Source organism: Theobroma cacao, chromosome 5 (genome assembly GCF_053813885.1).
Source record: "Theobroma cacao isolate CCN51 chromosome 5, ASM5381388v1, whole genome shotgun sequence".
Taxonomy (NCBI): Eukaryota; Viridiplantae; Streptophyta; class Magnoliopsida; order Malvales; family Malvaceae; genus Theobroma; species Theobroma cacao.
In genome coordinates, this window is record NC_142643.1 from 46,406,387 (window position 1) to 46,421,588 (window position 15,202).

General features: G+C 38.3%; 3 protein-coding genes and 1 pseudogene across 9 annotated transcripts; 1 reads left to right on the forward strand and 3 right to left on the reverse strand.

Moving 5' to 3' along the window:
* Window positions 1–580: 580 nt before the first annotated feature.
* On the reverse strand, window positions 581–5,071 carry LOC18600407 (alpha-crystallin domain-containing protein 22.3-like). Its single transcript, XM_007030816.3, has 3 exons — window positions 4,906–5,071; window positions 1,450–1,817; window positions 581–1,006 (listed from the first exon to the last, which is right to left on the reverse strand). Exons 1-3 carry the CDS (start codon window positions 4,920–4,922, stop codon window positions 774–776), a joined length of 618 nt encoding a protein of 205 aa, XP_007030878.3. The 5' UTR covers window positions 4,923–5,071; the 3' UTR covers window positions 581–773.
* A 1,507-nt stretch (window positions 5,072–6,578) lies between these two features.
* Window positions 6,579–8,018, forward strand: LOC18600408 (increased DNA methylation 2-like; annotated as a pseudogene).
* A 1,039-nt stretch (window positions 8,019–9,057) lies between these two features.
* On the reverse strand, window positions 9,058–11,474 carry LOC18600409 (nuclear transcription factor Y subunit C-9-like). 7 transcript variants are annotated; one of them, XM_088806114.1, is made up of 4 exons: window positions 11,220–11,474; window positions 10,957–10,982; window positions 9,500–10,326; window positions 9,058–9,345 (listed from the first exon to the last, which is right to left on the reverse strand). In XM_088806114.1, exon 3 carries the CDS (start codon window positions 10,293–10,295, stop codon window positions 9,525–9,527), a length of 771 nt encoding a protein of 256 aa, XP_088662240.1. In that variant the 5' UTR covers window positions 10,296–10,326; window positions 10,957–10,982; window positions 11,220–11,474; the 3' UTR covers window positions 9,058–9,345; window positions 9,500–9,524. The 7 variants fall into 7 exon arrangements, with proteins under 7 accessions (XP_088662240.1, XP_007030884.1, XP_007030882.1 ...); XM_007030822.3 differs by having other exon boundaries at window positions 9,508–10,310; window positions 11,220–11,472; XM_007030820.3 differs by having other exon boundaries at window positions 9,508–10,310; window positions 10,936–10,982; window positions 11,220–11,472.
* A 793-nt stretch (window positions 11,475–12,267) lies between these two features.
* CAX11 (cation exchanger 11) lies at window positions 12,268–15,100 on the reverse strand. The gene is made up of 2 exons (XM_007030829.3): window positions 13,750–15,100; window positions 12,268–13,428 (listed from the first exon to the last, which is right to left on the reverse strand). The coding sequence occupies exons 1-2, from the start codon at window positions 14,578–14,580 to the stop codon at window positions 12,664–12,666; spliced, it is 1,596 nt and encodes a 531-aa protein (XP_007030891.3). The 5' UTR covers window positions 14,581–15,100; the 3' UTR covers window positions 12,268–12,663.
* Between the last annotated feature and the right edge of the window lie 102 nt (window positions 15,101–15,202).

A 15,202-nucleotide genomic window follows, 5' to 3' on the forward strand; every position in this document is an offset into this window, starting at 1 on the left:
AAAAGAGTAAATTTCCAGTGTTTGCCCTATGACAAGCTCCTATTTTCAAGGTAGTTTTAGAGGAAGGTTGCAGTAGACCCGGCAAAACAGCTCTGTCAGACGCTTTGGGTCGAGAAAGTTGATGCCACTTTATGTTTATGTTCGGGACTATTGCTTTTTATGCCCCTTGATTTTTCATTGCATTGTATGCAAGTCCTAAGCTCTTTGATTGGAAGAATCAGTCATCCAACTGATTGAATTGGATCTCCGGGTCATTTTGTCTGGTTATGGTAACATATATATTGTGCAAAATAGTAAGATGATATGAAGGGGAAGAGTTATTAGTCCAATTTGATATATCCAGAAAGACACAATAGTTCAATTGAAGTTTATGAATATATCTGGAATTGGAGTTTGGAAATGGCATTATTAAGAGAAAGTCCACCATTCTTGCATGATGGTGTGATTCTTCCTGTTTCAAGTGGAAATGTTCAACAGGCTGCTTCGGATTGATACTATGGGACTTGGGATGAATACTCAATGAGGTCTCTAATGAGTGATACCACAGCCAAATATTCAATTAAAAAGGAAAAAAAAAAGATAAGGAAAGGCTGGAGATAGCAATTTATTGATTCCAAATGAAAGTTTTAAACACCAAGTTCATATGATGATCTCCACATTTTCTAGACTGACGCTTAAAGCCTATAAGACACGTAATGCTAAGATGGAGGAAGGGGAAGAAAAGTCATTCCCAGGGCTCCCCCTGCTCCCCCTTTTCTCCTAGGCATTCTCAATCACTTCTTCTTCACAATGGCTTCAAAAATTCCATCAGCCAAACGACTAACAACTTCTTGGGGATTGACAGGACCTGGTAGCTGGAATGAGATGGTGAAGGGTCCCAGCGGGCCTAGATTTTGTGTCAGCATATCGAAGACTAGAGAGCCCCAATATACTACTTTCTCACCAGTTGTTGAAATGCCTTTTATTACTACTGTTCCATCAGGTTCAATGTCACAACTGAAGTCTCCTGCACTCATAAAGTCAGATATCACAATTATCATTCCTGGAAAAATCAGTAATAGAATAGACAGACGAATAAGATGATTCAAGCTTTTCTAACAAACACAAGTTGAGATTCATGGCGTATAGATTAGCTTAAATCCTAAATCCTGGAATGGAGGTTTAATGACATTAGGTGAGAAAATGCTGTGGCAAACAATTATCAAAGAATCATATTATTTCAAGGGATTTCCAAACACACTGATGCCAGAAGATATGCACATGATGCACTTCCTCCAGGGAGTTATATCACATGATGAACCATTCCCCACTGCCGTTTCCGCATTCTACCAGAGAGGTTAGGCTTTTTGATCAAATGAAGAAAATGAACATCCTCAATCCTAAGACTAGCAAGTAAAGCAATCATGAGCAGATTCATTGATCAAATGCTTAAACATTACAGAAACTTACCTTTCTCCATTGATGCCCCAGGAACGTTGACACGGAAAAAGTATGAATCCTCCAAATCACTGATGTCCCTTAACCCTCTAACTGGTCCAATTGCACCCGTTGCAGCAGCCCCAGTGAGTGCAACTCCGTATTTGGTATTAGCCATCATATTATCCAACTCCTCCCTGGTTGATTGGGAAGGCAGAAATATCATAGCTGGACCGATTGTTTCTGAAGCCTTAGTCTGCTCTTTGGTTGGTGAGGAAAACATATCACCTGGGTTTAGTGGACCGATGTATGGCACACAATTGAGAGGAGCCACATCCAGAACTGGTTGCTGGGGATTCATGCGATTAGGCTCATTATTTTCACTTTTTGTCCTCTCAAACCTGCCAGAAGATATGTAGACTGCCACATTTGCACATGAACACTAGCTGAAGCCCTAGGAAACTAAAACTACCTCAGCAATGCGACTACTTACATTGCCTCCCACCAGCCCAACCATTTCTATCATATGTTATTGAGTTTGTTCAAGACATCAGCAATAAAACTTGGCTTGTTTAATAATCCATTGGAAGAACGGGTAGGAAATCTTATGAAAACAAAACATGGAGAAACACATACCAAATAAACCATAGTTTAAATACATGGATATCAATTATTTAATTCATCTTTTCTCCTCAGTCATAAAAATCAAACATTAAGAAAACACAGATTGTAGCTAATTTCAGAGTTAAGCACCACAAGAACAATATAGTTTTCATAGAACTATGACACAAAATTCCAGAACTACAAACATAAACAAATGGAGAACTAATGCAACTAGACATTGGCATGCATCAAATCACCAACAACATAATTGAAACCAAAAACCACCACATTTTAAGTAGTTTTGCTTAAACCTTAGAACCCCATCATTGATATTAAAGGCTCTCAATCTTTCTGATAAATCATCCCCATCTTCTCCACAACTCATAATCTGAGAATTCATTGCTAAGAAAGTATGATTTCCCTAATGTATATTACACAATTGTAAAAGACGTAGGTAATGGCTGAAATTTACAACCGCGTCTTATATAAAGTCCATCAGAGTAATCCAAGTCAACTCTGCAGCTGCTGAATTTATTATTTCCCTTTTAAATTATTAATATGTCCGTCGCAGCTTTCCATATTTTTTTCCTTTTACTGCAAATTTTTATGTTTCCAACAGATTCCTTACTTAATAGCATAAAGAAACTTCCAAGTAATAAAGCTGAATTGTTGCTCTCATCCAAATAGGAAGATACGCGCATTATGCGCGTGTTATACATACATGAAACACAGTAAATAATGAGAGTCAAGTTTGTAAGTTTTAGATCAAGACACATGTATTAATCAGTGCAAATTACACTTGTCCACAATGAGACAAGTCCAGTCATCTCTGGATTTCATACATGGAGAACGCGCACATAGCATGCGTGTACTTCTGATTTTCAAGAAATCAATTTGTCAGCTTTGTTTTGGAAAGCTTACTTATGCTACCATTAGATAAGCTTTCTTTTGGAAAACTTCTGATTTTCAAGGAACTCTTCAAACCACACAATCAATGCTTCACACCCTCATTCGAAGAAACTCTGACTATTATGCATTAGAAGTTTACTTTTGGAGAAATGATAAAGAACAGATAGTAATCCAGAAAGAAAAAATAGCAAATGAGGGCAGCTATGAATATTTCTTTAGACAACATGATGTAGAGTGGATGAAATTTGGTTGTATTGGACCTAGATATATCAATTCATTAGTGCTAATTCAAAGATGATTAAACCGAATTAGATGCACTTATGCATTGTAATCCATGTCCATAAGATAATTCCTCAGATGCTTGACTATGTATTTCACAGAGAGATCAGGACAAGCCCCATGCACAAAAAGGATGATCCCTGAATAAATTTAAAAGCAATAACATTTTGTGGGCATCCTTTATTAATGGAATCTCCAAAACTTGCTCCAAATATAGGGATTTATAATAACAAATTTTTATTTTAAAAATTGAAACATCTGGTTTAGTAAGTCCTTTGACATAGATCCTAATTCTCACATAACCTATAAGACAAGAAGACTCTTCACTTTAACCCAAAATAACTGTGTCAGACACTTCATGACACCTTAGATCCATGGGGTATGCCTCTTCAACCCTCTAACCCCAATAGAAATGCTTTGAAAACATTTTACGTACTTGTATCAGATTTGGCCATCTATATCCTAGTTAATGTTGTGCAGCACATGACAATCATGATATGTAATATTAGTTCTTTTACCTCAGATATCCTGTTTTGGATGTGTTTCTGTGACCGCATGTCCTCCTTTTGATTTGCTATACATTGCTCGTAGAGAAAAATAAACTTCTAAGCAAATCCTTTTCTGTAATCTTTCTTTTGTTCTTCAATTACTTCAAAATTTTATTTAATATATCAAATTTATTATATAATCTTTCACAGTTGGATTGATGATAAATGTGATTCCAAAGTGTAGTACTACCTACTTTATTGATTACGATAGTTTAATTATACTCTTTGATGAATCCAAAGATTTATCATATGCCTTACAGAAGCACTCTGAACGCATTGCCTAGCATCCATGTGATGACCCATACAACTATGATCTCACGAATAAAAAGTTGGGTTGGTGGATAGGTGTAGACACACTAGGTTTTTTGTGTTGTTTTAGTCATTCTGCTTATCAGGGAATTTTGAGTTCTAGGTAATGCAGAAACAGGTTTCATGGCTGATTTAATGTTGGAAAGAAAGAAGTCTCAATCTTTTCGGAATGAGGAGAAGCTGGCTGGTTACCATTTGGCAGGGACAAGTCAATAAACATTACCCTTAATTTTCCTGAACAAGAGAATAATCATTTTCAGAGAAAAGCTCCAATAGCCGTTATCTAAATTCCAAAAATAGGAAAAAAAGTTAGCCCATAAACCCTAGGAAAAACCTTAACATGGATTGGCTGTCGGCAATGGAATCCAAACTCCCAAAAAAGCAAACAAAGATGAAGATAGCATTTTATCCTAATTCAATCTCCAACCACATTCTTTTACCTCTGTTTTTCTTATCATTGAAAAGATTGTATACAGCAATCCTAAAAATAAAAATCCTTCCTTTCTGCACCTAACAGATGATAAACACTTTAACCATGAAAGTTTAATTCTTTGCCGGAAAAAATTAACGACCAAGATGGTATCGAGCATAACATGAAGCATAAAAACCTCAAACAATCATTCATCAGCCATCATCATCATGATTAATGGTCAATATTACATCCAAACCCAGAAAGAATATAGAATAAACTTATAGATTAGAAAATTAGCAAAATAGGGAATTCAAGGCTGTAACTTTTCAGCTTACCACAATGCACATTACGAACATACATCATTAGATACATACATAGCACGCATGAGAATCTGTAAAAAGAGATGTATGACCATCTGGGTATCTTTACCTCATTGGAGAAGCCATTGAAAGAGTCACCTGATGTGAGCAAGGCTGATAATATTTCAGTGAGTTTTCATCATGATTTCCATTGTGAAAGAATCTATAGTCATTTAATTTTCCATCTCTGGGCCAATGGCTTTTGCCAAAATAGCGAGGGTCAGACAGAGTGGGACTGCGTTGGAAATGATTGGGTGCTGTTGGAGCACCGTACTCTTGCCTTCATTTTGTTATTTTATTTTAATGGGTTTTTTTATATTTTCTCTTTTTAATACAAGCACTCCACAAAAATTAATTTTTAAAATTTTCACTGTTCATAAATAAGATTATTATAATCTTTTTGATGATATTATTTCTACCATTATTGTATGCAGATATACTTACCACTTGTAGTTGATTTTCCAAAGCTGGGGTACAAATTCATTAGTATTTTCTTTTGGAAAGGTGCTTACCGTGTCTTTTGGCACAGCGGATATCCAAATATGGCTTAACTGATTTAAATGTTGCTGTTTTCCATCATTTGTTTAATGTAGAAAATTCATGGGAAGGCGTTAAGTATAGAAATCCAGACAAATTCCAGAATGTTTCTGCTGAAAATATACTTCAAATTCCCAAAGAGCCCCTGTGACAAGTTAGAACTTGGAACTCTTTTATTACAAGTTAATAACTGGATTTGACCGATATCAGTTCCCACTGGTCTGCCCGTCTGGTGCTGTGGTGCATGATACCACAGCTTTAGAAAATATCAGCATTTTCTCACTCCTTAATTCACTTCAAAAGAGCAAAAACAACTACAACCTCATTTTCAACTTTACTGGCTCCGGCCCCACAGTACCCTTCTCTGGTCAGCTTCTCATATTCTATCTCTACTGATCAAATGCAATATTGCAGAATGTATAATGTAATGTGTTTGCATGTATCAGTCAATGGAACTGTGATTCTTTGCCTTTCTTTCTTTTTCTGAAACTTTTTGTGTGGGGTTGGACCCAAAGATATTTTTTCATATTCTATCTCTACTGATCAAATGCAATATTGCAGAATGTATAATGTAATGTGTTTGCGTGTATCAGTCAATGGAACTGTGATTCTTTGTCTCTCTTTCTTTTTCTGAAACTTTTTGTTTGGGGTTGGACCCAAAGATATTTTTTGCATAATAGTTTGTTTCAAATGTTGTATATGAAATAACTGCTGGGTTTGTTTGGTTCCATGGAATTTTGTCTGTAAAACAGCAATCAAAGTTTTTGATCGAGAAGCTATATCTGTTAGATAATGGTGGTCAAATTCACATAGTAAATTGTATGTATGGTTTGAAATCAGTCATCTTTATTCTGTGCATGAGCAGCTCCCTATGTTTCTGCCTGAAATTTAAATTTTCCTTGTGTTTTCTCCCTCTGGCTTATCTCTACAATATATTTGACTATATACATGATTGGAAAACTATGGTACTCTCATGATTTGCCTTGGCCCTTCATCATTTGGACTACTTTTCACTCAGAATTTGTATTACTACAAACCATATAACTATTAAAAGGTCGATGGGTGCTTTCTATATCACTGTCTAAAGTTGGGAGTTATATGATCTATGATTGTTACATAAGGTTCACTTTGTCTGAAATTCATGTTTGATTTCCAAGTGATATCTGTTCTTCTTGCAGGATTTTATTTACAGTGAGTACAGCTGCTATGGCCAGCCCATCTCAGACCAATGATTCTCTTGCTGTTACAGAGTTAAGATCCAAGAAGATACCAAATGCACTGATGCCAAATAAGGACCAGCACTTCCTTTTATACTTCATCATAGGTAGCTACTTTGGGCCAGATTTGAAAGGGGAAAAGTGCCATAAGTCAGTTTTGCAGAGAAAAGCCGAGGGCCTTCCACTTTATACTTCGGACCAACTAGCCGGTTCACACATAAAAATAGTACAAGTTGAGCGGATATACCATTATATACTCCGCAACGCTAATAAATCTTTAGTGGTGAAGTCGCCATTGCTTGATTAGTTCTTTAAGGGCAACCTGCCTACCCCTCCTGGTGATGAGCCTGCAGCTATCTATCCTCAGTTTCCTGATCTTTTCCCTCTGGAATTGCATCCTCATTCTTGGTTGAAAAATCAATAAAGTATCATTGAAAACATTGTATTTATTCACAACCCTGAGATTTCTTACATTAGGATAGAGGACATTGCAAGGTTTGCGAGGCTAACTGGAATAGGAGATTTTTCCTTGGATAGAGATGCTGCAAGGTTGCATGGTTCACTTGACAGTGAGAATTTATATGTTGTGCCAGTGCAGGTGGCTGAACCTACTGGAGATTTGTCTCACCTTGGATCTTTTCTTGGCTCCCAGAAAGCAAGACGACTGCAAGACATTTTCAGATTCCGGGATCAACATTTTCGGATACCGCCACCTATCAAGAGTACATCATCTACTGATGCAGCCATGACATCTAAGGCTCCTGTCCTAACAAAACATGAAACCTGCAGTACTAAGAACGATGGTGCAGCAATGTTATTCTTCCCATCTCCCCCAACTGGGGAAGAGTTGGCTAATATGGCGGCTGCCACCAAAAGTGGAGCTGCATTGACTGGCAGTGCAGCCATGGGACAGGTGGGGCCAATCATAGGACTCATGGACATTGCTGAATGTGAAGACTCTTACATGTTCCGTGTCTCTCTTCCAGGGGTGAAAAGAGATGAAAGAAAGTTCTTGATTAGCACTTAATATTCCTTGTTCTTTAATGTCAATTAAGGGTACCTTCAGAAGTATTTTATAACATTGCAGGATTATGCTTCATATGGTAGCTCACTACCAATCATATCCCTTTTTCTGTTGCTTTATTGTCTTTGTTACATAAAAGTAGCAACTCTTTGTGCTGCAGGTGAATTTAGCTGTGAAGTAGAAAATGATGGCAAGGTAGTAATACGGGGAGTGACAACAACCGGTGAGAAAACAGTGTACAGGTTCTCCCAAATGTTTGAAATGCTATCACAGAACCTTTGCCCACCAGGGCATTTCTCAATCTCGTTCCAGTTGCCAGGGCGAGTTGATCCTCAACAGTTTTCAGGAAATTTTGGCACTGATGGGATTCTTGAAGGAATTGTGATGAAAAAGAGGCATATCTAATGGCATGCCTTGTCTGCAACCTCTCATCTCAAGCATGAGGAGATTGCCATGAGTATTGTCTAACTGATGTTTCACTCGGGACAAGCCCCATCCCTTGCTTTTTCCCATTCCCCTTTTTGAGATTTTGATAGAAGAAATCTGATCTGGACAACAGAAGGGTTCTTTGGAAGAAAGCTTGGAGATGATTTGACTAATCTAGTCCTGTTCCTAGCTATACACAGTATATATAGAGATAAAGAGTAGTCATGTTGAGCCTTGCTTGGGGATCTGTAAGGGACACTGGTGATGCCTAGGAGTGGCAGAACCTATCTGTTTTTTACCCATCAGTCCGGAATTTCCCTGCCAAACCTATCTAAGAATCAAAGTATGTTTTTATTTGCTTTTTTAGGCAAATGAACCTGGATTTAGTGGGAATGATCCATCAGTCTTTGGATTATTATTTCGATCAGAAACAGTCTTTCCCTCGAGGCGGCCCTACTCAAACATCAGGTGGACCACCCCCTTGCCCACCTTCCTTCCACTGTTTCCCTCTCTTTGCTTGTCCTTGAGGTGTAGTTATCATTGGTCTAGACTGACAGGCATTTCAAAATTTAAACAGATTAGACGCTCCTTTTACACGCAACTAACAAGAATCCAAGTGTTGCAACTATCAGAAGAGCATCTATAACTGGTATAGCTCCAATAGAAGCAGGTCCAAACCTTTCAGAAATACAGTAGGAACATCTCAGCAACAAATCCAACGTGTTAGAATTGAGTTAGATTGTTAGAAATATAGTAGGAATATCTCAGCCACAAGTCCAAAACAGTATTCTTTTGCTTGTTAGGACAATTGGCTAGGTCATTGCCTACAAGGTTCTCAACAACAAACAGTTAAGCTGGATTTGATTTCATGCATCATGCAAATGAGTGAGAAGTTCCATTAAACGGCTCAGCTGACCTTTGCACGTTGCAAAGGGAATGTGGAAGCATAAACATTTTCCAAGGCCGTTTAGGGCCACCATAAGGTGAAAGGAATAGAAGATGACTATTTGATACTAGATAGAGATGGAAATAGTACTTCATAATAAAATTTTCTACATATTTCTAATTTTACATCCCTGAGTAATCATTTCCAACTCGAAACGAGATAGAAAAACAAGATTGAAAAAGAAGCAAAAGGTGCATAGAAAGGAAAAGTAAATTGTTCAATCATATGATCAGTCACTCTTCCCAGCATAGTATATACAAAAGTCTGATCTTCAGCTAGAATCTTGACCAAGGCTTTTGACCAGGAGAAGGCTCCTTATTCTGTTCCGTAAACATTCTCAAGATGTCTCTAGGAACTAGTCTGCAATCAATTGAGAAAGCAGGCGAAGATAAGAATACCAGACATAAAACTGCAACTAGAGCAATTATACCAACAGTAATTCTCTACCACATATTATTTTATCCTTCGCTTTCTAGTGCTCCAGTTCTCGATTAACATTTAAGTATCAAATTACCTTCTTACCTTCTATGCTAGAGCCACTAATGATCAGAAGATGACTGCTGTTGTTCAGGACCTGATGGCCACATCTGCTGCGCCATGTATGGGTGAGACTGCTGGGCATACATAGCAGGATCCATAACGGGCTTCCCCATAATCATTCCTGGAGTCCCTACCTGAGATGCATGCTGGGCAGGCATGTAGTAAGACAGCGCATCAGCAGGCCCCCCAACAGGCATTGTTCCTCTTGGAATTGATGCAAGAACTTCGTCTTTCAAATCCTCCCTTGGAACTATGTCAACTAAGAAATCAAATATGTCAGTCCTGGTAATTGCTGCTGCAATATCATTTTTCTGAAGTGTCCTCCTTTTGTTCTCTTCTGTGTGATTCCAGGAACGCAATGTCAATTCTAAGATGAACATTTCACATGCCCTGGCAAAAATGACAGGGGCCTCAGCTGATATCATCCTCACATCTTCATCAGCTTTCATGATCTTCTTGATCCTGGCTAAGGGAAGGCTATGGTTCTTGAAATCAGTAACTTTCTCAATTTCTTGATACTGATTTGCCCAAAATGCCTGGAGTTGTTGCTGAAGTTGCTGTTGCTGCTGGTGGTGGATTTGCTGATAAGCAAGTTGGTGTTGCGCAAGTTGAGCTCCTGTTGGTTGACTGGCTCCAACTGATGTTACTACTGACCCTGGATTTGGGCCTCCAGCCACTTGGTTCTGATACGGGTTACTGCCGTAAGGCACTTGAGCTCCACTACCAATCATCCCCATAGCTGGGGGCTGTCCATGCCCTTGCTGATCCATTCTAATCTGCGCGAACTAAAACTTAATGTCTCTGCGTCAAATAAAACAGAAAATGAAGCCAGAAACTTTACTTAGGCATTATATTTTTATTGCATTCTAAAGATTTAACACCCAAATCAGATTAAGCTCCCTACATAAAATCAACTCTTTTACAAGGAAAGCCCAAAAAAGAAAAGCAAACAGGTAGGAAATTGGTGGAATTCCAGAATTATTGTTTTCTACTCAGATCTGTTAGATACAATGCAAATTGTATTCCATTAGTGATGCTTAAGCTTAGCACAGAAGTTACCAGCATTTCCAGGAGGACCATGACAACCAACACAATATAAAGACTGTAAAACAAAAAATCTGCTGTTTCCATTTAAATAAAAGGCAGTTCCTGAAAAATTTGTGTCATTTTAGGCTTGGAACAACGTGAATATGATCATGATTTACCTACTAAAATTCTCCATCCAAAAATGAAAAAATCAAACACTAGAGAAAGAACCAAAAAGATGGAAACTGATCAGCAGCTTATTCAATCAGACAAAGACCGATATATCCATGTAAAGATCATTTAAATAGCATCCCCTAAACCGACCCAGATACGTATGTACTTGTATATTATACGTATAAAAGAAAGCATACAAAAAGCTTATACCTTTAGAGGGGAAAATTGTACCTTGATTAGAAGATTTGAGAAAGAACCTGAGACAAAGAAAAAAGAAAAGATATCAAAAGAGAAGAGAAGCTTCCAAGATCAAGAAAGGGTAAAATTGGGTAAAAGTCCTTTTAAGATAATTCCTCCCGTACGGTGAGAAAGATCCAATTTTGGAAAATTTTAGGGTTTGGAGAGAGAGAAAGAATGAACATCGAAGAAAGAAGTTTCTTTTTTTTGGTAATGATTAGTGTTCTTTTTTTTGCTACTTTCTCGTACAAACTGACCTGAGATTGGAAACAACAAAAGCTGAAGTTGTTTCTGTTCCTGTTGGCGTTGATGTGTGCTTCTGTTTGGTTTTGACCTATGATGTCAGAAGTTACTTTTTATATGCTCTTCCCCTTCCTTTTGCCTTTTTGGGTTTTGTGACGAAATTACCCTTTTTAATGGAAAATTACCTTCTGATGTAAGTTTCGGTTTTGTTATGGAGTGCTCTTCGGGTGTGTTTGCTGCTTCAAAATAGAATGAACTTCAGTTTGGGTTCAAGTTCCCAGAAGCGGATGACTTGCCTTGTAATTATAGGTTATAAATATGAGTAATTCTGTCATTTCCGAGTTAAATAAGTTCATGTCATGTTGAAATCAGGTTTTTAAGGTAACTTTATCGGCAACTTCAAAGTGGTTAATGGTTCTGACACATGGAAATATCCCTACTCAGGCTGGCGCCTCTATTCAAGAGGAATGATCCAGCAGTTAAAGCTTCGAACACCTAGCAATGTTCCAAGATTGGGACAGTTGGCACATTCCCTTGGACAGGATTTATCCAATTTTAATAGCAAGTAGTAACTGCATAACCTGCTTCTCAAAGGTTTTCATTCATGGCAGCAAAACTTATGTACTGTCTGTGTTTTGTGTTCATTATCTCCTTTCCAAAAGGCTAATTTGATGAGTTATGCAATATTCACGATCATAAGTTTCTCAGAATTTCCCTTCCCTGCATGAGATTGAAATACTTTACTTACTTTCTCTGAAGCACTTAGTGACACATGTAGAACACCAACTAGCTGCTAACACATCTGGCATGCACTGTTATCTAAGAATGCTGGCAATTTAGTGATACATATGTAGCTGTCAGAACTAAGTTTAAGCATTCATAAAATTGGAAGAGTTTGGCCTTCAAGCATTGCATTCAATCATCTAGAAAATGCTTCGGACTAGGTTGAGAGTGTAGCTTTTTTGGGGCTTCATCTAACCAACAAAGAATTCTGCCAGGTACAAGCAAGAAAAACCCTACCAAGGAGAATTAAGAAAAGCATGAACATGTAAACCAACTGTGTAAGAAAAAAATTTGGAATTTCATTAATAAAATCCAATATGCATCTAGTGAGTACAAAGAAAAAAAATCACATTATGCTCAGACTATTGTCCTATTACAGATAAATTATTCTGATCTGTATATGATATTCTAATTTGCTATAAACAATAAAATCATTATACTAGTGGAGAATCTAAGAAAGGCCAGATGAAAAATACATTATAATCCCCCAAGATACAGGACCTATCCAGAAATTGCAGACAAAAACCCCCACAATTCCTTGCATTCATCCTCCTCTGACACAATTGAATATATACTTCTCTGGCACCTTAAAATGCTTAGACAATTTGAAGTTCTCGAATCTCCATCCATCAGCATAAATGAATTGAATGTCTTTAGCTTAATGGATCAGACCATTCACCCAGAAAACTTAGCAATGATCAAGCTAACTAGTGTGAAAATGATATAAAGGCCAACAAGGCAGAATCCCCAAAATCTAGGCACTCGGAATCTAGACCAAGTTATAACCAATAGAGATCCCATCAGGCTCAAAAGCAAGAAGACAAATGCAATAATAATACCGATGTGAAAATGGAGCTGATAGGCTTTTGGATAAACATTAGCTGTTTGCATTAGCAAAGCGGTTCCAAGCCCAACAAGCATATTAAACATTGGTCCGGCGAAGCACCCAGCCATGGCCATTGCCGGATGGCCTGCTTTGGCAACTGCAACATCAGCCACAAGATCTCCCACAGAGTTTCCCCATGCAAGTACTGTGAGTCCAAGGAGTGCAGGAGGCAATTTAAGAAGTGATCCAAGAGCTGCCAAGCAGTTCAGCAATTCCCCAGCAACAGTGGATATCCAGAACACACTCATTACAAAAGCCACAACCACTACAGGGATTTGCTCACTCTTTGGAGGTTCTTTTTCCAATATAAAGTGAAGAAGCGCAAGAGAGAAGCTTGCAAAGAGCACTACAAACCAGAGTGGGAAATGGGTGTTTGGAAGGAGGAACACTATGGGGTGATCTAATGGCATGAATGAGTTGCAAGCATATAAGAGGGCTAGAGGGCAAAGAGCAATATTGGCGGATAGGTAGAACCTATTCCATTCAGAAGGGGATGTTTGTGGAATTGTGAGCTTTAGAAGAAATGAGATAGGAACCTCCCATGCTTTTGAGATCTGCATAGAAGACAAAATACAAATATTAGGGAAGATAGCTGGTCCAACTTTATGCCTACGAGCAAAAACATAATTGAGCTGAACAGAAAACCAGGCAAGTAAGATCCCAATTCAAGAAAATTCATGGAACCTATCCTTTTTCTAGCTCCCTAGCATTGGAGAGTATGTGATAAGCCTACTTTCATGTTTTTGCTTAGTGTTTTTAGAAACTGAATCTCATTTTTCTACATCCTTTTTCTAACACCAATCAATCAAGTAATGATATTCAGATCCAACACAAATTAACAGCAACACAAAAAGTTTAGAATATTAGAAACTTACCATTTCAAGTACTCCTGCAATTACAAAAGTCGCCTTTTCTCCCTTCAAACTCCTCTCAAGTTCTCCGATCTCACAATCTTTATCCAGCAATTGGCAATCTTCTGTCAGCATCACCTTCTCCAAAACCGGCTTCTCCTCCTCCTCTCTCTCAATCCCAAAATCCATCCAAAACACAAACCCCACAAAAAAGATGTAAAACCCAACAAACCCAACAGCTTGCCACACAAAAATCTCACCACTCAAATACACATAGAACAAAAACAATGCCCCAACCAAATAAAACATCACATCTCTTATAAAAGGAGCAGGATTTACCCCAAAAGGTGCTGCATAGATAGCAACAAAACCAACAACAAAGGCAGAGACAAAAGTCCCAGCTGACAAAATGGCTCCAAACCCTGTTCTGTAATGACCTGTGCGGAGAGCATGGAGGGAGGCAAAGACGTCCGGGGCACCATTTCCAAGCGCTAAAAGAGTGACAGCAGCCATGGAAGGGGACAAGTTGAGAAGAGAAGAGAGCTTTGTGGTGACAATGGAGAAATGGGATTGGGCTGTTTTGATGAGAATGTAAAAATGGAGGAGAAGGAAGAGGCAGAGGAAAGGAATTGAGAGGAAAAAGTTTTCATTGAAAAGACAGTAATGGAGGGAAAGGTAGTTAACGAGGGCATTGTCAGAAGAGTGTTGGGAATTACAGGAAGTTGAAAGGAGGGATCTTTGGTGGATTAATGGGGGTTTCGGTGGGGCTTGGAGGAAGAAGAAGAAGAGGAGAGAGGAAAGGAGAGTGAGGGAAAGAAGGGTGGATATAAGCAAGGATGGAAAAGACAAGGCCATGCCATTAAGATCGAAAAGACTGGAACTTTGGGTATTTTGAGACTGCCGATGTGTTGAAAGTTTCAAACTTACTTTTGAATGATTGATGGGAATTTGAGGGCATGGTAGTGTATCAGATCTTGCAGGAATCTGAAACCTGGGTGGGATTGTGGAGGAGATTTCCAGGTTTTCAGTAGGAGGTGCTGGTGCTGCTTTGTGTGTAAATGATCCTTGGATCCTTGTTATTTGGGGCTGTTTTGCTTGTTCATGGATCTTTCAGAGAGAGTAGACTAACAGACTTACAGACAGCATCCTTTTCAGTGTCTTAAACGCGTTTCTATAAGCTGATTCCTTAAAAATATAACAAGAAAAATGGGTTTTTTTTTTTTAATGAAAAAGAGGGCCCAGATCAGAGGGATAAGAAGGTGTGATACTGAGCCATGCCATGGTTTCCCTTTTTTAATAGGCCGGACATTGATTTGATTACTGGCCACCCTTTCTTCACATCTTTCTTTAAATAGAAATGAGTGAAGGTATCATTTACATGTTCTTCAAAGGTTTCTGACCGAAGGGGAAAAAATCTGTAGTTGCCTGCCAATGATGCAAATGTAATCCGAGAGGATAAAGATTAAGTGGAAAACAG